Raw genomic sequence first — 25183 nt, 5'->3', positions numbered from 1 at the left:
GCTTCTGGGATAACTAAGACCCACCTTCACCCCTTGCAGCTGCTTATGGAGGCTGTTCCACAATGACTATAGAAAACCTGCCCCGGACTGCCAAAGACAGCCTCTAGATTGCCTGCCTCTCCGTAAGTGGCTGTGTTCTTCTTTCCGAAAGTATTTTTGGGGGAACACAATGGGTCTGATCCCTGCCTAAAGCATGAGCGTGGTCAGTGCATTGGACTGTGCTTAGCAAATAGACTGAAGAGCGTCGGAATAAAAATGCTGTCGGAGACGTCACCACGCACCGGCCGAGCCCCAGCTGGGCACCTCATCACTGCTCACCGTCAGAGCCGGGTTTCACAAACAGTGACTCAGGATTTAATAAACCACAACTCACAGAAACACAAAGTTTTCCCAGTTAAAAGCTTCGTCTGACTTCCGACATGCAGGGCATCACTTAGAACCGGCTATTTTTAAAGGTGATGTTAAAGTACATTTCCATTAAGGAAACTGAGCCTGAGCAAATGGACCTTGGGGCTGTTTCCTATCCCTTCTGTCCTCTTCAGGCTGTTTTCAGGTCTCCTTGTCTCCATCATCACCCCTAGTCAGGGCCATGGTGGTGGTTGGCTTTACACCAGCAGGTCCATGGCAGGAGCTCGGTGGTTCTGCAGATGGAGCTGTGGAGGCTCCACAACCAGCACTCATTAAACATCTGACACTGATGCAGGTGGAGACCTAGTTCTGGCTCCCAGCACCACAGGCTGCATATCTCTACCAGGTTGAAAGGTACAAGAAGCAAGAGTTGTTTTTTTTCTCACTGAGCTATAAGTCACTAGGTCGCAGGGAGATATGGCTGTGAACACGCAGATGAAGCAGATCTGCTGATCAAATTGCTGTTTTACAGCTTATTTTCCTGGTCCCCAGTTGAGACAGTAAAAATTCAAAAGGTGTCAAATGCAGCCCTTCAAGCTCCCCGTTAAAATTACCAGTAAAACAGGTAGTGATGCCAGCGACTTCTGTGCCTAATCTGTAATAGCTTACTGTATTTATTGGATAACATACCCCTTTATCACAGTCTTCTTCCTTGATAGCATTCTGAATGCAATTATCAAAGGTGTCCTTACATCTTTAAATCTCATTTAGAAAGAGAACCGCAGCCAAAATGCTAATGAGTTCTCCTTAATTGTAAACACGGAGCACTGATAAGAAGGAAACTCCATCCTCTCTTCTCAAAGAAGTTCTTACGTGTTTCCTACTTACACCGCGTTTTATCTGATTCTTCCTTGCTGCTGTCCTTAGGCAGATTAATAGGCGCCCGGACAGACAAATAACAGTACTACTGCTTCTTCGCACCCTCTTGACGGGCTTTCGAGATCGCAAAATATTGTTTGAAAATTATTATTGGAAAAAAAAAAAAGATTGCTGAATGATCAGCCAGGCTGCGATTTCTCAGGCTGGAATAAACCGTCCCGTAGCACTCACATGAACACATTAGCAACTCCTACTTAAATGCTGATGGGACGTTTTTTAGAATGTGATAAGTGTGAAATAGCCTGTGGTTTTATCACTCCCGGGTGCTGCCCACTCCTGCTAAAAAAAGGTTGATTGTGATCATTAAGTTGCAGGTAGGCAGTGCCTCCGGACTGTAAAATAGGAATGTTAGTGCGTAGTGATGAAAGCAAACTTTGCTCAACACCTGTCTATATATATTGCAGGTTGCAGTGGCTGCCCAGTTGATCCGTTCGCTCTGTTGCCTGGGAAGAAAGAAGTGGTAAGTAAAAACAGCTAAGACTAAGGGTGTTTTTTTTTTCTTCTTCTTCTTTTTTTTTTAAAAAAAAACTTAATTAGCTCGTAAATCAAAAGCTCTGCTCTCGCAGCTCGAGGAAAGGCAGCAGAGAGGTAGTGCAGGGAACTGGAGTGGCATGTGAAATGTCAGCCAGTTGTGTTTGCAGCTTGTGTGCTTTCAGCTGAGTTTGTGTTTTGAGGAAAGGATTAAAAAATCATAGTTCTAAAAATGAACTCTGCTAGTTTTTGTTTGAAAGTAACTAGTTTCTTGTTAATGGAATATGGGAAAGGTAAAAAACAAAACACTGTATCAGCAGCTGTCAAAAGTACAAAACCAGAAATAAATAACTGCCTATAACATAAGGTGTTATTGTTTTAACACTTATTTGGATTGAAAAGCAGTGAGATTTTAAGTCACGGTGGTACTGGATACTGGAAAATGTCTGGGATACGATTAATGAAACATTGGAAGGAAATACTGTCAGTCGTGTTAGCATAGATAGCCCGTAAGGTCTGGGTGCTGCACAAGGCAGTGCCAGGCTGTTCTCGATGGAAACATTTTCTTATGCTAATTCAGTTTGATACACCGAGGTAGAAGGAATACATTAGTCTAATGTAGTTAGCTCAACTAATGTGACAGTAGGCAGAAATCAGCTGGTTTCCCAGTAACTTTTATTAGCAGCTCTTCCATTAGATCAGTAAGTCTTTTTAATGTCATTATTCTCTCTTCTCTCCATTCTTTACTGTGTGTTTTGTGTTCGGGATGGGGTAACTTGTTGCTGGAAACATGTTTTGCTGTTTTATTCTTAAAAAAAAAAAAAAAGAAAAGAAAAGAATTATTATTTTTAAATACCTGCCATGCATTTCAAGCTGTTCATTGAGGTTTCTTGGTTCTGGCTCTAAAGTTGCTGTGTCTGGTGCTTTGCTTGGTTGTGAATGCAGAAGTTAATGTTTGGGATTAGTTTTCTCTCTGCACTAGCTTAGACATCAGTTTTCTTTGTTAGTTTTATCTACTTTTCAGCTTTGCCATGTGTTAGATTCAGGATTGTGATAAATAAGCCTCAGGGATTCATAGGAATAAATAGTGAGTGCAATATTGTTGTTTTTCTAGCTTTCACACACCTATTTTTTAATTTGCCGCTACTTTAGTTGAAAGCTTACATCCTAGTTGAGCCTGCTAATGTATTCGGAGAAAAAGCCCCAAGGAAGTGCCAGAGCAAACACAAGACTTGCCCCGAGCAAGGCTGGACCCTTGCTGGTGTTTATTTAACTTGTTGCCTCTTCTGTTGGGGTTTCATGGCTGCAGTGGACCAGGATCTTGGGCAAAAATGTCACTGATGTAAAGCAACTAAATTAATTTGTGCTGGCTAAGAGTCTTTCCCTTCCTGTCCTGACAGAATTTGCCTCTCTGTCTGAAATTTTGAGGAAAAGTTCTCTTGTTTCTTCCAGCTGTGCATAAGAAGTATTGCAGTCTAGCTATGTATTTACTGCTATGAAGCACGTGTGGCAAATATTTGCTTTACTAATTCATACAGCTGGATCTCGGATCTGCTGGTAAATCTCCTTTCAGCATAAGATGTAGCATGGTGGTTCATGACAAGAAAGTGGCATGCATTTGTGGAAAATCTGGGAGAGGAGAGAGGGGAGAGGGGAAAGTCTGGCATAAACCCAAACTTGACTTGGAGCTGCTTAAGCAACCTGGGGAAACCTTTTTGCCCAGAAATTTTACTTCGCCGTGGTTTCGCTGGGTCTGTTCCCATCGAGGTTAGGTGTATTTAAGGCTTACAGCCTTGTAGTTCTCACTGCAGGCACAAGCTGCCCTCTCGGTGAATGGTCACGGCTGGAGGGGTAGAAACAATACCATCCGGGCACGTGCAAATGGAACTTTATATTCTCCAGGTTAAGACCAGCAAAATAAACAGATTTACTACCGCTGTTGATTTAAGAGCAAAAAGCACTGACAGCCAGCCCCACAGCAGTGGAAGCGTTGTTACAGCTGGGTGAGTCACTGGGGAAGGCAATACGGGGTGGCTGTGTGACACCTAGCGTCGCTCCTGTCCTTCCCCAGGGACTTCAGCTCTGAGATGCGGCAGTGAGAGGGGAAATATGGGTCCAGCTTCATACCCCTCGTATTTTATGCCAGCATTTGGGTTCCATTCATTCACTCTGGTCTCCCCCTGAGGAGCGGGAGGTTTCCGTTTCGCCAGGAGTCAGAAGGGACGTCACAGGCCGTTAGCATTTTCCGAAGGAAAGACTATACTGGCTGCGCCACAGTGCGGGAGGGTTTGCTGCAGGGCTCGCTGGAGCAGGCTGGATTACAGCTTGCACGGGCGTTAGTTTTCAGGCCTCTGCAATATGCATAGCGTACTGTGACCTGCCACCTTCGGGGGGGAACAGGCTCCCGTTTCAGCACAGGATGCTCAGGGTGCAGGCATCTGGCCAGGCTTCCCAGCAGCTAGCGCAGCAGCAGGACGTGTTGCAGAGGCACCAGGGCTGGCAGAGGGACCGGCAGCACCCCTCGCTTTGGGCACCACATCCAGCAGCTGTGGCTGCTTCGACTTGGACCGGCGGGTCCAGGGGGACGTGGCTGCTTCTGGCAGGCTGTGCAGCTGCTGGCCCGTCCTCTGCCTGCTCCCTGACATGTTCCCTTGCAGCTGTCGTCAGTGCTCAGGAGGAAACCACTATTAGTGCTTTCGTAGTCGTGTGTATCTTGCGTAAAATGGTGCAGGTCTTTCACGCCGTGACTGACGTCAGCCTCTCCAAGGGCGCAGCTAACCCGAGGGGCTGGGGAGGGATGCGGGCAGCTCTGTCACCCTGCTCCTCCGCAGCATCTGGGTTTCCTCTGCATGTTTCACTCAATATATTAATGTCTGTATTCAGGGCAAGAAAGAGCTCTCTGAAGGGAAAACTATATCCTCGCAGCAGCGATTAATTAACAGTAAGTAGCTGTGGCCAGGATGCCGACAACTGGAGTATCAGGTGGCTGTAAATTATCTTCTCAGCTGCTTCGTCTAACAAGATCTGGGATCTGGAGAAAGCTGACAGTTTTGGTAGCACTTCAAGGACCTACGTGGTTCTGATTTCACCCGTCCCTGATAGCAATCGCTCAGAATTGGCTGTTCAAGGAATACCACTGCAAACCCAACTACACGGGGCAAATACTGTTAGGATGTTTGGTATTCAAGTCTACCTTGCCAAATCAGAGGTTGGCTAGGACTCATATGAATAATTTTATAAACATACTTATAAAAAAAACTTCCGCCACAGAGGTGCTCAATTCTCATTCTAGGCTATTTAATCACATAAAGCAAAAACAATAATGACGTACCTGTGGGATCCCGAGCACCTCAGGAACATGAGTGTTGCTTATTAAGATGCCTTGCTGAATTCTTGAACAGGGAGAGTTTATTTAGGAGAACTAGAGGCTGGTTTCTGCTGAAGTTTTCAAGCTCCAGTTCCTGTAGTGAATGCAGCAGTTCAGCTTCCATACTGTGACCATGCAGGCTGAATCCTTCATTTCCACTCTGAGCTGAGCAGAAGAGCTGTAGAAGAACCGATGGCATCTCTCGGGCTGGTGCTGTTCACTATATTCCATGCTTCTCTGTGTCAGGAATATGTCATCAACGCAACTTTGCACCTGAATTTCCAGTGCATTTTCACGACTTCTGTTTCACTTCAGGAGCATTTGTGCTGAGCAGATATATTTTTTTCAGAGCTCTTTAAATGCTGAACATGAATAAATGAAACTTGTTTAACAAGATTGAGGTGTTCTGCCATGGGTGGGGCTTGGAGGTTGTTCTGGCATGGATGAAAATATGAGAATTTGCTTCAAGCAGATGGAAAGCCTTGTTGAAACAAGCAAGAGTGATTTTCATCCATCTCTTCTGAGATCTTTCTTTGTGTGTCTTAGGACCTGCACTGGATCTCATGCCACTGATAACAACTGTGTGAAAGCATATTTTTTGCCTATGAGATTGTAGAATGACTTTTCTTGCTTAGGTGGAAGGGGAGGAATCCCTAATCTGGGAAGTACCAGAAAACAATGCCCTGCTGTGTTGCAGTAAGACATCAGTGATTATCTCTGTGCCATTTCCTTCCCAGCCAAAGCTGAACTCGGGAGTAGGATGTGTGGCTGTTGACATGGGCAGGGACAAAACTTCAGCTACATAAATGATTATCATTAAACAAACGATTAATTATACTCCCTGAGAGTGGCTGCTAAAAGTGGTTGAGCCTTGTTTACGGGTGCACGATACCCGCTCCGACTCTGACCCTCGGAGGCTAGGCGCAGGTGCCTTGTTTATGAGGAGTGTTGCAGGCAGATTTGTTCATCCTTGTTCCAGCCATGTGGGTGTGAGACGTGGTGGCCACCAGGCAGGCCACAGCCTTGCCTGTGGCATGGTCTGACACGTGTGGTAGACAGGGTTGAAGAGACAGACCCCGAGGTGAGGCTTTTCTGGGGAGTGTTCACCTCTCCCATCCCTTCCACTGAGTTTTGGGTCACAGAGGCTGAGCTAATGAACCACCTTACAAGCCTGGGAGGGAAGAATTATAATCATGTATTGTTAGAGCCCCCAGTCACCTTGCCCCTCTTTTATCTCTCTCCCCCTGGCTCCCAATACTGGCAAAGTAAGTAGCTTGTGTCTTCCAGGTTTTGGTTCAAAAAGCATCTGCCTTCTCTACTTGGGCCTGGGTTTGGTCTTCCACGTGTACTTATTCCAGCAGGAATTGGCCATGTAATTTTCTATTTTTTTGACTTATTATTGGATAATATTAAAATACGTGCTAAATGCCTGACCTCAAAAGGGGTCAGGAAGGAAAAAGTTCATGCAGAGTCTGTGTGAGATGGGAGAGCCTACAGCTGCTGCTACCAGCTCCGCTTCACTTCCAGTGTCAGTGGCAGGAGTTCCAAATACAGACCTGCAAATGGCCTCTGTCATTTAATAACGCTCTTGTCTGGTCCTTCAGCAAGGGCCATTCTGAACCTTCTGAAGTTTGTGTCTTCCTTCGACTTGTCCAGAGTCACACAGTCCTCCATCCTCCCATGGGAATGAACCAGTAGAGGCAACAAGAAGCATACGTGTCCCAAACTAGGCTATGCCTTGAGGAAGAATGAATTTTCAGTTTGATAAAGGTAGTCAGTTAAAGCTAGAAGGTGGAAAAAAGGAAAGCAGTGATGTGACTTTTTGCTGAAAGGAGATAAAATGAATTAAAGAAATGGTTTACGTTAGGAAAGCTGAGAAAAAAAGTGAACAAAAATATAGACATGATTGACTTTTTTTATTAATTTTGTAAATTGCACAAATAAATCAACTGTGTGATTTCAAAGGTAAATGAGGTATCAATTTCACAAATAAAATAATAGTTCATAAAAATTAGTAAAAAGCTGTGGTCAAGGACAAATTACTTCTATTCCATTTCTTCTCTTAAAATTAATCATATTCTCAAATTCCTTGTTGTAAATTGAGTATGTTGAGTTCACATACATTTTAATCAGCGTTACTTTATCAGTCACAGATCATGGCTCCTTGGCCTGAGGTGGACAAGCCTGAAACCAATAACTATATCGGGGATTCTTCCAAACAAAACCAGAACATGCCTGGAAAAGAAGGAGAAAATCACAAAGGTAACATGTGCTCTCACCTCTGAGTTAGAGATATGTAAGCTTGATGCTCCTTGGAGAAGAAGGAAAGTAATTAAACTTTTTTTTTTTTTTAATGTTCTATTTCATCAGGCAACGTGACTTCACTTGGAAATAAAGGGGAAATTCAACCTGCATTTTCCACGATAGCCTTGATAGATGAGACAACGCCAGAAGAAGACCCATGGGCTCTGCCAGAACTGCAGGACACCGGGGTCAAGTGGTCAGGTAGACATTTCTCAGCAAATAAGCTACCTGCATTTTTTTTTTCATTACTTTTTCTGACTTTGTATCAGTTATGTTTTCTGAAACGGTATTTGCTGCAGAACAGAATTTAGGATTTGAACTGTTTTCAGACGTAGGCTTTACATTTTGTCTCAGCTTCCATAGTGGTGAAATTGGGATAGTGTATTTAGGCAGCTTAGAAGGAATTGGAGAGCATGCTGCTTACTCTCCTTAAAACACAAGGGAATATATTGAAAACAACCCAAAAGCATTAGGATCTTATTTTCAAGGTCCTATTGATCCTTCTTTACTCAGTAGGATGAATATGTTAAACCAAGGATCAGTCCTGGTCTTCATAAGGCATTTATCTTATACCAAAGGCTTTTTTATTTTTTTTCCCTGGTAAAACAAGCTAAATGAACTACCCATTTCTGCAGTTAAAATTTGGATTAAGAACACTCCTTTGGGTTTAATTATACACTGGGGTCATAACACCATACTTAACTCTGTAGTCTCTGCTTGCACATTAAACTGTTCTGGAGAAAACACCAGATAACATAAATAAGTTTTTTTATGTATAATGTATTTGTTTTGCAGAACTGGATAGAAAAGGAAAAATCATTCGTGTACTATACGGAATAGGAAAGTTTATCATCTTGCTTGGATTACTCTACTTATTCGTGTGCTCTCTGGATGTACTGAGCTCAGCTTTTCAACTGGTAGGAGGTAGGTATGAAAATGCATCTAAAATATCAGGAATAAGCTACAAATGAGGCATTAAATGTCATCCAAGTGAACAAAACCCAAGTTTTACTCTTCAAGAGCATAATGCACAGATTTATGTGTAGAGATACAGATTCAGAAGTAAGTATTTCTGCTTGAAAACTGATTTTCCTCTGCAATAAAAAGGGCCTTTGTTTCTCAGATTCCAAAGAGCTGTTGATGTAGGGATTATTGGCCCCAGTTTCTTAGGAGGTTCCTTTTACTTTAGTGATAGTTTACACAAATGCACCTGAGCATAAATCTGTTCCATGTGAAAGTCATTTCAACAAGGAGAAACATCAAAACTACTCTCTTGATCAAAGCATTCAGCACTGAAATGTCTCCCAAATCTTTCAAAGATGAAAACTATTGGAATATAGGTTGAAGCCTGCTGATGGATTCAGAAGTTATCAAAGAAATACGTGATTTTCTGCAGAATTATCTGGATTTTTGGCAATACAGAAAGCTACAGGAGCAGAATTACTCAAAATTATTAAATTAGCTTTCCTTGAGGCAGTAACCAAAAGCCATTAGGGCAGAAATAGCATTTAAATCTATGTATATGTGTTTTTTTTCTTTACAGTCTTTCTTCTGATGGTGGTTTTATATAGTTCTCTGCAGAGTTTACTATAGCTTGTTTAGTCACTGAAATGAGAAAATATAACATATTGCCTGATAACTGGTAAACTGGGAGTTCAGAACTTGAATTTGGATCCCTCCCTGGGCTACATCGCCTTGTACATTTTTTGGCTGGCAAGAATGGCTACCTATGTATCATATTAAATGGTTGAATGATCTTTAATTAAATGCTCTGCTAATTCCTATTGACTTCACCTTGTACTTCCCTCACTCTGAGAATATGTTCTTGCAGGTAAAGCAGCAGGGGACATTTTTAAAGATGATTCAGTGCTGTCTAATCCTGTTGCGGGACTGGTGATTGGAGTTCTGGTGACCGTTATGGTCCAGAGCTCCAGTACTTCTTCGTCCATTGTGGTCAGCATGGTGTCCTCCACACGTAAGTCTGCTTACATTATCTTCCTAAAGATCACCCACAAATCTCAGTGTGGGGTTGAACAAATGTTCCCACCTGTGCTGAAGTTGTAGAAGCATTGGGTGGAATAGCAGGGAAAGACTTTCACAACTGTTGCCCTGATATCAAATTATGAAAAAAAAAAGGGGGGGGGGGGGAAGAAAAAGTTAATACACTGCAGAAAATACTGTCCATAATAGCAAAGAAAATCACTGGAAGCCTTGGTATTGAATGCATTAGCTTTTAAAGTATCTGAATAGTTTTCTTTTGTTAGCCTGTTACTGAATTTGATTTGTTTCTAGCACCATTTCACAATTCTGCAGACAATACCTGAGACTCTTACTCTGGCCCTTTATCATGCAGTGAAAGGAGATAACCATGGGCTGCAGTGGGGGGTCACTAGACTATCAGAGTACCACATTCCCAAGGGGCTTGATTAAAGCAAACGTCTGGATTAGAGTGTCTAATCCCAGTGACATCAAGGGAAGTCAGGTGTTAACATAGATTAATTTTCATTGGACCAAATAGCTCGCTGATGATTTTTTCATTCAATGCTTCATTTTCTACTTTCTAGTGCTGACTGTGCAATCAGCTATTCCTATCATTATGGGGGCAAACATTGGCACCTCAGTTACAAACACAATTGTGGCACTCATGCAAGCCGGGGACAGGAATGAATTTAGAAGGTATTGTACTTAAACAGTAGAACTGAAAAGCTGCTTTTCTTCCTTCTCACTAGGTTTTCTTCTATACTGCCTATCAGCACTACAGCCATTCAACCCTTCTATTGACCAGAATTTGAATGTCTAGTTAGGAAAATCGCAAGAAACTTCTAAAGCAAGGTTAATGACCTATAAATGCAATAGATTTTAATCATAAAGGATTTTATCATTTATTTCAATGGAGGTTAAAAAAAAAAAAAGTTAATTGTTTGCTTTTTCCTATAAAATTATGGTGTGAATGATGTAATTTTCAGCTTCCTAAACTGTCAGCTTTGACATGATAGCAAGTTTTAAGCTGTTGTCACTCCTCGCACAACTGCCATGGCCAAAGTACAGTGCTGTTTAGATATATGGCTTCATATACATGCAGAAAAGCATATTGGATTTCTTTAAATTTTTGTGGTTTTGTGAGACTCCACCATTTTAAATAGGATCTTACGCAATGATAAATTTTCAGACTACTCCAATGATGCCACCCACTTTTGGTTACTTCTTAATTTTAGGAGTTAATAAATTGACATTACACTATTTCAATCTACTCTCATTAAGAGGGACTCCAGTGCTCCAGGCTTTTGAAGTCTACAACAAGCAACAGCTGGTAGCCATAGAAAAATGAAGTGTTTTGGCTGTAAAATAAATAGAGCAGCAACTTTTTTTTACTGTCACTTGGCATTATCACTAAGAGCTCACTTTATCACATAGAGCTCTCATTAAATGGAGAAGGGCAGTAAACTTGGGAGGAATATAAGACTTTAGTATCTTGTATTTATGGCATTCCAAACATACAAAGTACACCTAGCTGAAGCATATTTCTCAAAGATCTGCTGTTCGGAATCTTTGGTTGAGCTAGTTTCTGTCACTTAACTTGCAATGACAAAGTATCCTACTAGTTTCTGGTCAGGAAAATTTAAATAAAAAATAACAGGAAATAAGTTGATTTTTAACGTAGTCATTAACAACCACTTTAGTCTCTAAATACCCTCTGCATATGCGTGTTCTGTAGGGCACTCACAGGTGTACTTTTCACAAAATGGAAAGAAAAACTCTGGTGACCACCACCGATTAAGATATTCTCTCTGTGGTAGCACTCTCCATTTTGTTGGCCTACTTTGAATGCTCCACCTAATTTCCCCTCAAGCAGTTTGGAACCTAAATTAGTGGATTAGCATTTCAAGGAATATTTCTTCCACGTTTTTCTTCCTCTACAATTCTTAATTTAAGGAGCCATATTTTAAAACAAATACAGGCAGATTGCATAGAATTAAGAGGAGCACACGCACCTGCCAGGAACTTTGGAAAGAGTGCCCTTGAGGAAATAGCTGTGGCTCCTCAGGTTGTGGAGGAGAAGCTGGAAGGGTGCTGTACACCCGTGGTTTGCAAGAACATGTGAGAGGGCTGCAAAGAGACGTCTTCTGCATGAGTCAGGGAGAACAGATCCTAGAAGCAAATCCTGGTTGAGAATTAAAAGTGTACCAAAACAGGGTGAGATACAAAAACAATGTAAGCTGTTACGTACTCTTGGCAGCCTTGTGTTGAGGATTACTTTTGTATTGTCTAGTTTTTCTTGTTCTGGTCTCCTTGCCTGACTCTTTCACTTGGACAATGGTGTGGAAAAAACTTAGAGCTCTGTAATAAAGCAACCAGCTTCTGGGACCTTAGAAATGAAATAATTCCTATCTGTAAATGGGCTTCATCCCCACCCTTATGATTTCATATTTAATTGAAGTTGTGCACATATTGTTTAATTAAAAGCAGCTCTATTTTTGAATTTCTTCTTGCAGGGCTTTTGCTGGGGCAACAATCCATGATTTCTTCAACTGGCTTGCTGTTTTTGCATTGTTGCCCATTGAAGTAATTTCTGGCTATCTTTACCATCTCACTAATGTTATAGTGGAGTCCTTTCATCTTGAAAGTGGTGAGGATGCCCCTGAGCTACTAAAAGTTATCACAGACCCTTTTACAAAGCTCATCATTGAGGTAAGCTCTTTTTCTCATTAACGAAGCTACTTACTTGGTACCACCACAGCACAGAATGCTCTGAATATGGGAAAGGGACTCAATCACTTCTCTGTGTCCTTGGGATAAAGCTCATTAGCAGGTGGATTCACAAAGACCCAGCTCCATAATTCCCACTTCTATTTCCCCTACATTTCATCTTCATGAGGATAGGCTTAGCTAGAGGGCTGGGAAGGCAGGTGACATATGGGGTGGATGGGATGGCAGCCTGTTGCTTCAGGCAGTTGTGTCAGTGTAGCTGTTTAAACAGAATGGCTGAGATGATGGGGTGAGTGATTTGGGGAGAATACTCCAGTGTAAGTATTTGTGCATATGAAGTTGTACCTTTTCTGGGAGTAAAACCCATCCTCCCTGCTGGGCAGCAGCTCCACTATTAGAGATGGTCATGTAGGCTTCATGTGGCTGAGCTTCCAAAAGGGAAGTTATTATCTGGGTAGAGCTGTGTGTGGTAGAAGTGTGGTAGACTTCTGGGTAGAAGTGTGTGGTGGAAGTTGGACTAACACTGTTGTTTTCCTTTGTTTATTTTTAAGCTTGATAAATCTGTAATAAATGCAATTGCTACAAATGACGAATCAGCAAAAAACAAAAGCCTTGTAAAGATTTGGTGCGTAACTGAAACCAATGTGGTAAGTATTATGTTAAATTAGTTGTCAGGCTCCTCAGGAAATATTTATTGATCCATAGCTGGCACTGCTTATCATAGGATTGTGAAATTAGATTTTTAAATGAGTATTTATTGCTGCAGAAAAGGAATGCAGACAATTTAATGTAGCTTTTGTACTGCTTAAACCAAGCATGTCATACCAGCAGCAGTCTTGACTTGGTTGCTTTTGCAGCCCCTTGCTTATCAGAACTGGTGGTTTGGAGCCAAACCTACTCCTTTCACATACAAATGCCTTTAAACTTGGCACTCCTTCAGACTCATTGAAAGTGGAAAAAATCTGCAACATATGCCCAAGAAAATCTCTTTTTGCCCACCTATCTGATCTAAGCAGCTTTATGTGCTAGGGTGGTCTGCTGGCAGTTGGTTACTTCAGTTTTCTCAGAAAACTGCCTTCAGACAAAGCCTCTCTGGGGCTAAAATTATCTTTTCTTCTCCTGAAACCACTGCAGCTTGAGGAACTTGTTGCCCAGATTGGCACCAAGGAGTACTTTGGTGGACCGTGGAGCTGTGTTTGGTTTGTGTTGTTCAGCTAAACTAACAACTTGAGCATTGAACAGCCCCTGGACCTTTAACGAGAGTTATTCTACTTGTTAGTGGGTGTGTAAAACTGGTTCCTGAAGTCCTGAGGCAGCAGATGCTAAAGCACACACAGAGTGGAGATTAAAATTAAGTTTTCAGAGGAGCCCCACTCCTACTGAATGATGTTCTGGATGGCCAGTGAAATGCTAGCCATGGCAGACAGGGCCAGGAGCAGGCCGTGGTAGCATGAAACTCCCCTCAGGTTACCTGCAGCAGTGCCGGCTGCTCCACCTCAGGTGTGGCAGGAGGCTGAGGTGGGCCTGCTGCTCCCAGTGCCCTCTCAGGTCTGAGTGTCAGCATCCTGCAATCCTTCCAGGCCCAGAAGGTGAGCAATGGCACAAAAAGTGCAAGCAGAACTGTGAATCTATTTCCATGAGCCCTGAGATCAGTAATTATGGTTCTCAGCTACTGACGATCTGATGATATGGTTGCTCTGACATAGAAGGTTTCATCTTTAAAAGTCATATTGACTGACCTGAGTAACAGCACAGCTGTTTATTTTAACAAAACAAAAAAATTTGCTATGTCATTTCTCTGGTGTCATTAATTATACTCCAGCTTACAAGCCTGCCTGTAGCTGTAGTTGATGAATTCTTGGTTGCAGCAAAAACCTAGAACTTTGTATGGGCTCTTAAAGAAGGCTGTAGGTGACTGAACCATCTGCTTTCTCTGGCAATCTTTAGACACTGCAGAATGTCACACTTTCACCTTCAGAAAACTGCACGTCTCCTGACCTTTGCTGGACTGAAGGAAACGTGACATGGACCATGAAAAATGTATCTGAAACAGACTATATCAGCAAATGTGAGTACTGGAGCTATTTCTCCTTCTGCAATACTTTTACAGAGTTGCCTATCTTCCTAATGGTGCCTACAGACCACTTCAGAGTTACACCAAGAGGCACTTGCCTGTATGCATGCACAAGGTACTACTACAGGTGCAGTCAAAACAGCCTCAGCTCTGCTGTACAGCTACATCATCATCATCACTGCATCTGGCTGCGCGTAGATACCTTTCCATGCTCCCTGATATCAGTAATTGGGGTCCTCAGTATCATGTCACCCTTGCTATTCAGGTGACTCAGTGCTACAGTTACTGTGCTGTGGTGGCTGCTTGGATGTCTCCATCCCTATGTGTGCTGCTCAGGACGTTCAGCAGCCATTCCCAGCACACAGCCGTCCCTGGGAAGAGCTGACTCACAGCCCAGCTGGGAGCACACCACAATTTCCTCACTCTGTTGTTGTTCTCCTTCCATGCATATAGTCACCCTGCTTCTGCCTGCCCTGCAGATGTGCCCACTGTGTATTTATGAAAGTGTACATACACGAGTTCCTCTCAGGCATGGCTTTTGTGCAGCCAGGGAGGCAGCATTTTCTTTCTTTTCATCACCGCCTCAAGCTGCGTGTGCTTTGGTCCCGCGTTCTTAGGGCTATGCATGAAAACCAGAGCTGGCCTTGGGATCAGAAGAAAAAATGTGACTAGGCCAATTTGTTTTCTTTTTTTTTTTCAGGCCGGCATCTCTTTGCAGAATCAGACCTGCCTGATCTTGCCATCGGTCTCATCCTTCTGGCTTTGTCCCTGCTTGTTCTGTGCTCCTGTTTGGTGATGATCGTTAAGCTATTAAACTCTGTACTTAAAGGACAAGTGGCAAGTGTTATCAAGAAGACAATCAACACTGGTAATTAACCTGCTTTTCCTGAAGATTGCTCTTAGAAATAGCAAGGACATTAGGCACATTTATCAAAATCTCCTGTTCTGTTATGCAGTTATTACAGAATAGGTTCAAGAAAGCAGTATTAAACCAGTCGTCACCCCCCAATATTTCTTCAGCTCAGCATGCTATTTTCTTCCTTTTTAAAGCTATTAGTTAACAGCTTGCTTGTGGACTGCAGGTTAACAACAGAGACCAAAGTTCAGGCTCTGTATCTTGATGTATAATCATTAGCTGTTAGAAATGTAATCTTCATAACCTCAAAAGATAGTGCCGAGATCGTGACTGCTGGCTTGGGCACAGGGCCTCCATGTTTCTTTTAAAGTAAGCTGAATAAATGTACGTAGAGATTAATGATCTAATTTCCTTTACTTGCCCTGCTCCATTCCTTAACCGTCTCCTCAGGGTGATAAGCAGCCCTGCATATAGGTACTTTCTGTCTTTCCCCATGTTATCCAGGTGATTTTTCAGCCTGTTTTCATTGTGTGCAAACAGCTATTTTGTCTTGTTTTGTTTTGTTTGTTTTCCACTTGGCTGCTTTTTCTTCATTTTCCATTGAATGGAGAGGTCAGAACCTGTACCAGGGAAAAGCAGTCCTGGCATACACCTGATTGTGTTAGAAGAGAATGCTCACAGATGTGGGGAAGACAATAAAGTGGTCCCCTTTCTGTCTTCTTCTGGGCAACAAACATTGCCCAAATCAAAATAAATGAGTAGAAAGTGATCGGCTGCCAGTTACTGTTCATTTGTGATCTGCTTGGAATCCCTCTGTCTTCCTGACTGATGGAGTCCTGGCCTCTTCTCACTTACAAATCTGCAGACCATTGTGCTTAGTTTCTCTAATCAGTGTGATTAGCTTTTCTTTGCAAGAGTAACAAGTGAATTATTAGGAGATGATCAGCTTAAAACTAGTTAAAACAAACCTCCTTATTTTCTCAGGATAGTCTTCAGAACTTTCTGAAGACCTGATTCATGTAGCAGGCGCCTGCTCGCCAAAACCGATCTTTAAACACCTAGAAAGTTTTGTGTTGAGCTCAGTGGAAAAATTTCTGGTACCTACTCGTATTACAACATACATGCTACTCTGGGTCAGGACAAAGGTCTACCTAGCCTAGTATCCATCTCACAGTGTGTCCAGTGGTGGAAGGCTGGAGAGAGAGTACAAAGAACAGGGTAAATTCAAGTAATAGAACTCAGGCTGACCCCAAATCTTCTTGTTTTAGACAATATGCAAGCAGTATATTTACATTTGAAATGTTTAGTATTGTTTTCTATATGACTGGAACATTTTGTTATTCTAAATATTTGTTATTCTAAAGACAATGTTTTGTTTTGTTTTTAGATTTCCCTTTTCCTTTTACTTGGCTAGCTGGATACCTGGCTATGCTTGCAGGGGCTGGCATGACCTTTGTTGTCCAAAGTAGTTCTGTTTTCACATCTGCAATTACACCTCTTGTTGGTAAGTTGTCAATATTGTAATTTCTATCTCCACTTTTTATCTTTTTTCAACATTCTGCAATCATTCAATGCTGTTTCCTTTCTCCTAGGCATTGGTGTTATAAGCATCGAGCGTTCTTATCCCCTCACCTTAGGAGCTAACATTGGCACAACCACAACAGCTATACTTGCAGCTTTAGCAAGCCCAGGGAGTACATTAAAATATTCATTACAGGTCAGTATAAACCAATGCTTCCTTGAATTCATTTAGAATTGCAAATTTTCTGAATAAAAACCTGACAAAATTAGTTCTGATGCAAATATATCATGGAAATTTGACTTGATTCTTTGAGTGCTACTAGTGACTGCTCATTAATTTCAACTATCAGAGCAAAAGGCTTCTATTAAGCATTCCTAGAATGTCTATATGTAGTCAGATCTTGCTTTCATAAATTTAGCTTGGTCTGATTAATTCATTCAGAAATCAGACAAGATTGGCCACCTGACTGCAGAGTATGCGATCTTAGCATCTTGGAATTCAGTGCTCACTTTGACAACTCTTTTGTCTATCCCCTATGAGGGTTACTAATTTCTGTTGAGTTCCCTGCTCAGGACCCAAACTCTGTTTATGCAGTGTACAGGGATTTCTGTCATCTAAGTAGAGGCTTTAAAACTCATAAGATGTCAAGTTGTCAACCTGTGTGACATTGCAGTGAGCATCATGACAACAACATTCTCATTGCAAATCTAATATGAGCGGCTTTTATTGAGTTTCTTTTTGCCTCAGACTACTTGAGATGTAGGCAGCCTGGCTTTGGGCTCCCACTTACCACCCAGTAAAGAACATTCCAGTCAGAAGATAACATTTCAATGAACCCTCTACATCAAAGAGTGAAAAGATAATGAAGTTTCCTTTGTGAATAGGATGAATGCTTTTTACTAGCCACAATAAATTAAGAAAATTACAGAAGTTATTTTATTGTCCTCAGGCATGACAGAACAGATATAATCATGTGAAGATACTATCTTGACCAACCTCAGCTCTCGTGTTAACCTGCTATTTTTATAATGTACTCTAAAAATCAGAATCCAGTACTTTCATGTTTGCTTTAGTCTGATAACAGTTACGGAAGAAAAATAAGATAGTGGGAGCAGGGAATGTACTGTTTTGTTCCACGTATGCTTATTCTGTCCAAGTGACTTCTGAAAGATTTAGCAAGTATATGTCTCTTCATGCTTATTTTTTTTTTAAAGGATTTTGAAATATCAAATGATCATAAAAGATTTAGAAAAAGTCACATTTCAGGAATCTCCTCAGTGCCGTGTAAACTTTTTGCTAATTGTTTGGAAAATCCAGGTTCGTCCAATTAGCAATTTCTCAATAACTTGTATGCAATATTTAATCTACTCTTCCCATCTCTTAGTTGAAAACTTAGGGATGCAGAACTCAGTAATGAACAGTTCTCACATGGTTCTCCTGCCTTACTAACAACAAAACTGTTTCCTGATTGTTACTTGGTTTGCCAGCTTTATTTCTGGTAGACTCAATTTCTTGCAGTGGAAAGCTGTGTTTTAAAACTTCTCCATCTGCAGGGAGATAAGGAGGAGTCCCCTCTATGCTTGTCTCGTTTCCAAATGCCATGGCCTGTTTGTAGGGTTTGACCTTTACAATGCATGAGGTATTACCCAGTCCTTGCTTCGTGCAGGAAAGGCCTGGCAGTGAAACAGTGTGAAAGACAAGACAAAAAAAAAAGTGAGGAGCAGGAGAAGGGACACTATGGAGTCAGCACCACTGGAAGTTATTATTATGTAGGCAGGAGCATTTAAAGGCATTTGTAGGAGCAAACTTCTCAAACTTTTTTTTTTTTTCTTTCAGATTGCCTTGTGCCACTTTTTCTTCAATGTCTCTGGGATAATTCTGTTTTACCCGCTGCCTTTCACCCGGCTCCCAATACGGATGTGCAAGACTTTGGGGAACATAACAGCCAAGTACAGATGGTTTGCTATATTTTATCTTCTCGTCTGCTTCTTTCTTTTGCCTTTGTTTGTATTTGGTCTGTCACTGGCAGGCTGGCCAGTCCTTTTGGGTGTTTGCCTTCCCTTGTTTGCTCTGTTTATTGCTGTGATTGTAATTAATGTTATGCAGAAAAAACGACCACATTCACTGCCTGAGAAGCTCCAAAACTGGGATTTCCTACCCATCTGGATGCACTCTCTAGAGCCCTGGGACAATATGATTATGTCTACACTTGCCTTCTGTGGGAAACACTGCTGCGGTTTCTGCAAGTGCTGCAAAGTCAATGCAGAACAGGAGGGTGCCAAAGACAATCAGCTAAAAACTATGGAGGTTTATGAAAACACCATTGCAATGGCTGATGAAGAAAGAGGTGTAAGAAGGGCACCAGCTGCAGCTTGTGTTGAAAAAACAGGCACAAACAACACAGCCTTATAGTAGTGGATCAACAGAGATACAGCATAGGATGGTTAGGCTCTTGTAAACCATCTTGGACAATGCACTGAGGACAGAGTGAACATTTTGTTAGGTTCCTGCAGCCAGTGATATATCACTCGTCAAGGAATGGAGTCAAACAAGCTTGACAGTCCCTAGAATATCTATGATCATTTGAAAAGCTAAAGACAGATTTGCTTACAGAGGATCTACTGTGTTGTACATTCATCCAACGCTATCAGTAGCAAACAAAAGAAATCCTGATGTAGACCCATGAACAGAGGGATGAAAGGAATGCGATCAATTCAAACTTAATTAAAAAACAACCAACCAACCAAGGCACTTGTAGAACAGCCTTTCTGGCCCATTGGCTTACTCAGCAGAAGTTACTTTGATACCCAAATGCTCTGGAAATTAAAAAAAAAGAACAACAACAAAAAAAAAGAACCAAACAAAAAAAAGTATCCAAGCATTTTCATTGGCCTGATTGCAGTGGCTGCAGTGGTCAAAATGGAAAACAGTATTCCCAATACAGACAAAATCTATTGTCCATGTGTGGAGGAAAGTGAAATGCTGGGACATCCCTCAGAAGCTCTGGGAGTCCTGGTCTGGCATAAGGGTATGCATAGGCCCATTGTGAGCCCTCTGTCTCCTTTAACACTGGGGACGGGAGCTGTTATCTTTTGTCATCTCAAGCTAAAGGCCAAAAAGTAATTGCTGATCCCTTTGCCTGCTGAAGGTTAAGCACTAGGTTTGGAGACACGGTGGCTATGAAAGAGCTTGATGGACTCAGGATGTGGTTGCGTGGCCATTCCTCTGTCTAGATAGTCCTCCCCAGTCCTGTTCACCATGTAACCCCACAAGCTCTTGTCCTGACAATTAGAGGAATGGTTCAGGAGGGAGGACAAGTGGCTGGTGTAGGGGTGGAGAGAGCCACTCAAGTCCGGGCTGATGCCAAGAGACCTGTGTGCAACTATGGCTCCGTCTGGCTGAGCCACAAAATGACCTTTAAGTGTAGCGGTGGAGCGACAAGAGTAGCTTTAGGGCTACAAAAGAGGGAACCCAGAGAGAAGATTATGGCTAGTGCGGGACATCTAGTAGCATTTAATGGTGAGAAAGGAGTGTTCACTCTGCACCATCCCTGTGTGCTCCCTGGAAACAATGTGAATTTTACTGGCGATTGAATACAACATATCCCAAACAAAATCCATAGGTAGTGTAGTCATTGCCACGTGTAGTCAACCCATAGGTAGTGTAGCACTTAGAGTGAAGCTGCTTGTGCACAGATCTTACCATTACTGATGTTCTGCTAAATGCTTATGAGACTGCTCTGACTCATGGACTGACAAAAGGCATCATTTCAGTGTCAGAAAAAGAACATTTCAAAGACGCATTGAGTACTTCTGCTGGCCTTCAATAGCTTAGATATGAGTGAGCACAGGATAATATCTGAGGTCCAACCACCAAAAGAAAAAAAAATCATGTGGTTGGGTGTAGGCCAAGCAGTATAATTTAAAGCCACTTTATATGGCTGAGTTGAGATTACATTTGTAATGGAAATGCTGACAAGACCTTTAGTTTAGCGTAGCCATTCCGTGCTGCTAGAACACACTTCTGAACAGTTTGTTTTATGCAAAGCTCTAAGATTAGTAGGTTGCATTCAGCTATCAGGTAAACACACATTTTAGAAGGGGAATTTTTTTAATTTCCTTTTTAAGCTGACATTTGAAATGGGAAACTAAGTTGCCTAAAACATGTTTGAAAATTACATTCATACTGAGATTCCAACTGTTGCTACAATTGTGAGTCAGTGACAAAATGCTTAGAATCAGAGTGAATTTCCAAAAGCATTTAATTTTGGTGTATTTCTGCTCTTTGTAGGCTTAGTAACAGAGAGCAGAGTTATACCTAACTATTTTTTTTGAAAAGTATTTACCTTCTCCCTCATATAGTTCAAACAGATTTTTTTCAGCATCTCATTTTCAAAGTGGAATTGTGGTATCTTTAATAATTGTTTTTCATTTTCTTCTCAGTTCATGATGCTTTCATGATCTGCGTTTCTTTAGATCCTAGCGTGCATTTCCCATGCTCTGTTTCTACAGAAAAAATATGAGAAAATTATCCATAATTCTTTCAAAGTTATCTTAAACAGCCATTGAACACCCATTGAAACAGGGAACATTTTTATCTACTTTTACTCATTTCTTAACGTGCACCTTATTTTGCATCTTGAAGTAAAGCCATCAAGCACAGTGATAACTTTCAGCAAAGCATTAGAGGAAAAGCAGTTCTTGTAAAAGAATCAGGGTAAAAATTATGGTTGGACATATCAGTACTTTATGTTCCTCATTGTAATGTTTCCCATATGATATACCCAGTTCTCACTCTGTCCTTGCTGGTGAACTTCGGGCCATATTGTGCCTTTGTTTTGGGCAGATTCCAAACAAGGACTTTTGATTAACACTTGGCAGCATAACATGTCCTGGTATATTTCCCCCCTGCTCTTAACAAAAGATATTTACACTTTATTTATAATTATTTGAGTGTACAGAACTTTTCATAAGTTATACAGAAAGAGGCTCATGTGATTGTGTTATATATTACGTATTTGATAACTATGCAATGTTTATCTATAAAAATGTAAAAAGGAACTACTGTATATTTTGTAATATAACTTTTAAAATTGTTTGTAACTGTGTATACTGCTTATTATGGAGGCTGTTGGCTCCTTCAATAGGTTACGTAAAGATGGTTTGTAATGCAGAGACAGATTTCTTAAAATAAGGATGGAAGACACCTACATACTTTCATCATATGGCTTAATGCACAAGGATATTGAACTCCACTTTTCTAAAAGATTTGAATTTTCTGTAATGAGGAATTTTGGAAATACATTGTTTCTAAAATACTTTTCTAAACTCTCAAACTTTATCACTTTTATTGTTTTTAGGACAGTATATGGCTTTATACTTTGTCCTGAATACTCATCTTGTCTGTCCTCGTGCATCGAATGTAAAAATAAAGAGAAGTTTTAAAAAATGAAGATTTTTTTTCATACTATCTGTTTACATATGTATCACGGAAGCTTGCAGAATAACATAGTACAAAATAAAGGAACTGAGGTTAGCCCCAGGCATTAAAGAAACCCATCAGAGGGCTGTGTTTCCAATAAAGGTTTTCATATGAAGAAAAAAAAAAAATTGCTCAGTGCAATTGTGCAGGCCGAAATATCTTCCAGCAGGGTTCTGCAGTCTGTCCTCAGTGAAGGTAAGCACAGGAGACCAGAGCCAAGGCTTCTGTAACAACCAGATGCAAACAGCCTGTCTTGTTGTGATAGGCTCAGACTCTCTCTTCCTTCTACAAGAAAGATGGCACACAGAGTGTTTCCAACATGCTTCCCATGACATGAGTGATGTCTGGCTTATGACTAGGCAAAAACAGCCATCTTGCTCTTTTTTTTTTTTTGATTGCATATGATCTTAAAATGAAAGGGATGGAGAGAAACGAAAAGTACTCCTTAAATGCCTGAAAGACTATTTTAAGAGGTCATTAGGTTTCCTAACTCTAAGCTCAGCAGAAGCGGAGGAAGCAGCCCCCAAAACAACTGCCATGTCAAACTGTACCATATTTTAGTGAAATGAAGATAACAGAAGTATTTCTTATAACATAAATATTTATGCAATACAGTATAAACAGTCTTCTTCTAAAATGTAAGCAGTAATCACCCTAGGCCCGTGATTTAAAACTTAAGTCTTCTGACACTCGTGCAGAAATACAGCAATTCCGTGTGCCATCAGCCTCCATGACTCACTGTCCATCAGGAATCAAAGCACGTCCAGGAAACATGCACAGGTTGTGCCATCCATCTCCCAGTTTCCAAACAGACTGCAGAGCTACCTAGGGCAAAGTTCAGCGACGCCTATCCGTGTTTAACAACAGATTTGTGCTGAAGTACTGCACTGGCCAGAAGCCTTTAAAACATTCAAAATAATGCTTCAGCTAATTGCCAGGTTGCTCCTGATCCTGTGACTGGGATCAGTCGTCTTCCTCTCTGCTTATGACTTAGGCATGATGGTCACAGCTCCTTTTGGTGCTTCTGGTTTTGCTAACCCTCTGCCAAAGCTTCTCGTCCAGTTCCCCCAGATTCAAACTCTCTTGATACCACTGCACTTAACTACCACTATGATGGATTCCCATTAATCAGAAATGCAGGTTGAATTTGTCATTTCTTTCTTCAGCTTACCTTGTAGTGGTGGGCACCCCATCAGGTCCCCAGAACAGCCCTGGCCATACTGCTGGGAAAGGTTACTCACTAATTTATGGCAGACTGTTTGTGCATGCAGCCTGGTGTGGTACCACTGACAGTTGCTTGACAATAGCAAAGGATCTGATCCTGTCAGCCAAAGATTAAAAATTAATACTACCAAGCCAAAAGCCACTATTTCACAAGTTATTTCATGAAGGAGGATATACTTGATACACATACATGGAAATGCCAGGCCATACTGCAACTGCACGATTTCCACAGGCTGTGCTTCCATGCCATGATTTATTTGCATTCAGACTTTTTTTCCTCCAGCTAATGGCCATTCCTGCTCTTGGTACATGCCAAAGCATGACACTGCAAATGTAAACCTGCTTGTGATATTTTTATAGTGAATATTGTGTAGATCTTAGTCCCTTTATTACAATTTTACTACAAAGGAAGCCCATAGTTTGTATGAAAGAATAGAGTATTGGCATACCGAACATACACCAATTTTCACTGAACTGCCCCCAAACATCTCCCCCAACAACTGACATCTCTGTATTTCAACAAGACAGAGGAACAGAGTGAAGGCTAGCATTAAAATGTCACAAACATTCCATCTTACTCAGCACCTGTTGAAATTTCCTAATTGCCATTTACACTTTTGGGGTGTATCAATCTTTTTACACTGCTCAATGTCTAAGGACACATTACCGTGACATAAACAATCAGGGTAATTACAGGAGAAGATGTTTTGCAACCAACAGCTCAGCTGATTGTTGTATTATTATTTTTTTTTTTTTCACAGTACAAAAAGTATAAATTACAGGGCATGCAAACAACTTCCAGACCAAGTGCTGCCCTTGGTTAGGCAACGTGCAACCGTAATTGACATTAGGAAAGTTTGTGCACGTGTAAACTAGGGTAGCATTAAGCCCTATTTTAACTGACTAATGCAATGGCCTCGGGCACTGGATCTCAAATGATTACCAGCAGGGAGCCAGCTCTGCTGTTGCTGTATAATATAAACATACAATATCTGCTCTTGCTTGTTGCTCCCAGCTGTTACATCGCCTGAGAAGATGTTTTTAGATGTGCCTATCAATAAATGTCTGCTGATGGTCACAGCGCTCTTCACTGAGTGTGAACCTAGCAGGGCCAGCTCTCGCCAGATGTTCTCCTGCTGTGGCCTTTCTGAAGTGCTTTCAGTGTCTCCGTCTCCAGCTGAGCCATCTGAGGTGCAGGTGCAGCTTGGTCCATGGCACGGCGGTGTGGTGGTTGTCCTGCTCTCAGCCATTTCCAAACTGCGTGGCCTGGCAAGGCAGCCTGGCCCCAGCTCAGGCTCAGGTCAGAGGTTCTCATGGAGGAAGATGAAAGAAAGTTATGAGGGCGGCGTTTGTCCTGCTTAGCCTGGTTGCCTTCTTCAGCCAGACTGTGCATATCCTTACCTCCCTCATAGGTGACATCTCTCTAAGAAATGGAAAAGGGGAAGGGAACAGGAAAAAAATAAGCATCTCACTGTGGCTCAGGTGGGATCCCATCTCTGCCTTCAGTCCTCTGTGCTCTTCTCCCCTCCCTTCAGGTATGACAATGGCGCTGAAACAAGGAAATCCCTAGGTGATGTTCACCCAGCTTGGGAAATATAGGGACAGGGAGTGGTATTTCAATTTTTTTCTACCTTTCTCCCTCACTGCAAGCCTGGGATGCTGGGGGCTGAGGAACCACAGAGCAGCAGTGGGGCTTGGGGTAACACAGCTCTGAAACACAGCTGACTTCTGGGGGCAGATGAGGTGAAATTAACGCTAGGGCTGGGTGACAGGTTGGACCAGGTGGTTGAATGACTGCGTGTGCATCCCAGCAGGCAGAGATCACTTTGGATTCATCGTCAGCAATTTCAACATTAGTTTGAGGTGCAGGGAAAGGAATCCATTCTACTC

At 41.8% G+C, this 25183-nt stretch overlaps 1 protein-coding gene and 1 long non-coding RNA gene across 4 annotated transcripts; one reads left to right on the top strand and one right to left on the bottom strand.

Annotated features, from left to right (window-relative positions):
• The first annotated feature begins 1119 nt into the window (after nt 1-1119).
• On the top strand, nt 1120-22040 carry SLC34A2 (solute carrier family 34 member 2). 3 transcript variants are annotated; one of them, XM_013099262.5, is made up of 14 exons: nt 1120-1601; nt 1692-1747; nt 7273-7387; nt 7496-7630; nt 8225-8353; nt 9261-9404; nt 9994-10105; nt 11923-12118; nt 12688-12783; nt 14084-14204; nt 14911-15078; nt 16454-16570; nt 16659-16783; nt 18425-22040. In XM_013099262.5, the coding sequence occupies exons 3-14, from the start codon at nt 7282-7284 to the stop codon at nt 18998-19000; spliced, it is 2025 nt and encodes a 674-aa protein (XP_012954716.1). In that variant the 5' UTR covers nt 1120-1601; nt 1692-1747; nt 7273-7281; the 3' UTR covers nt 19001-22040. The 3 variants fall into 3 exon arrangements, with proteins under 3 accessions (XP_012954716.1, XP_005019318.1, XP_071893831.1); XM_005019261.6 differs by lacking the exon at nt 1120-1601 and having other exon boundaries at nt 1612-1747; XM_072037730.1 differs by lacking the exons at nt 1120-1601; nt 1692-1747 and adding an exon at nt 2125-2459.
• On the bottom strand, nt 2412-5976 carry LOC140002501 (uncharacterized). The gene is made up of 2 exons (XR_011809222.1): nt 5090-5976; nt 2412-2566 (listed from the first exon to the last, which is right to left on the bottom strand). It is a non-coding gene; the product is annotated as an uncharacterized lncRNA (long non-coding RNA).
• Nucleotides 22041-25183: the final 3143 nt, after the last annotated feature.

This window comes from Anas platyrhynchos, chromosome 4 (genome assembly GCF_047663525.1).
Source record: "Anas platyrhynchos isolate ZD024472 breed Pekin duck chromosome 4, IASCAAS_PekinDuck_T2T, whole genome shotgun sequence".
NCBI classification, from domain to species: domain Eukaryota; kingdom Metazoa; phylum Chordata; class Aves; order Anseriformes; family Anatidae; genus Anas; species Anas platyrhynchos.
Note: the sequence above shows the minus strand (reverse complement) of the source record. Positions and strands in the feature narration are given on the sequence as shown.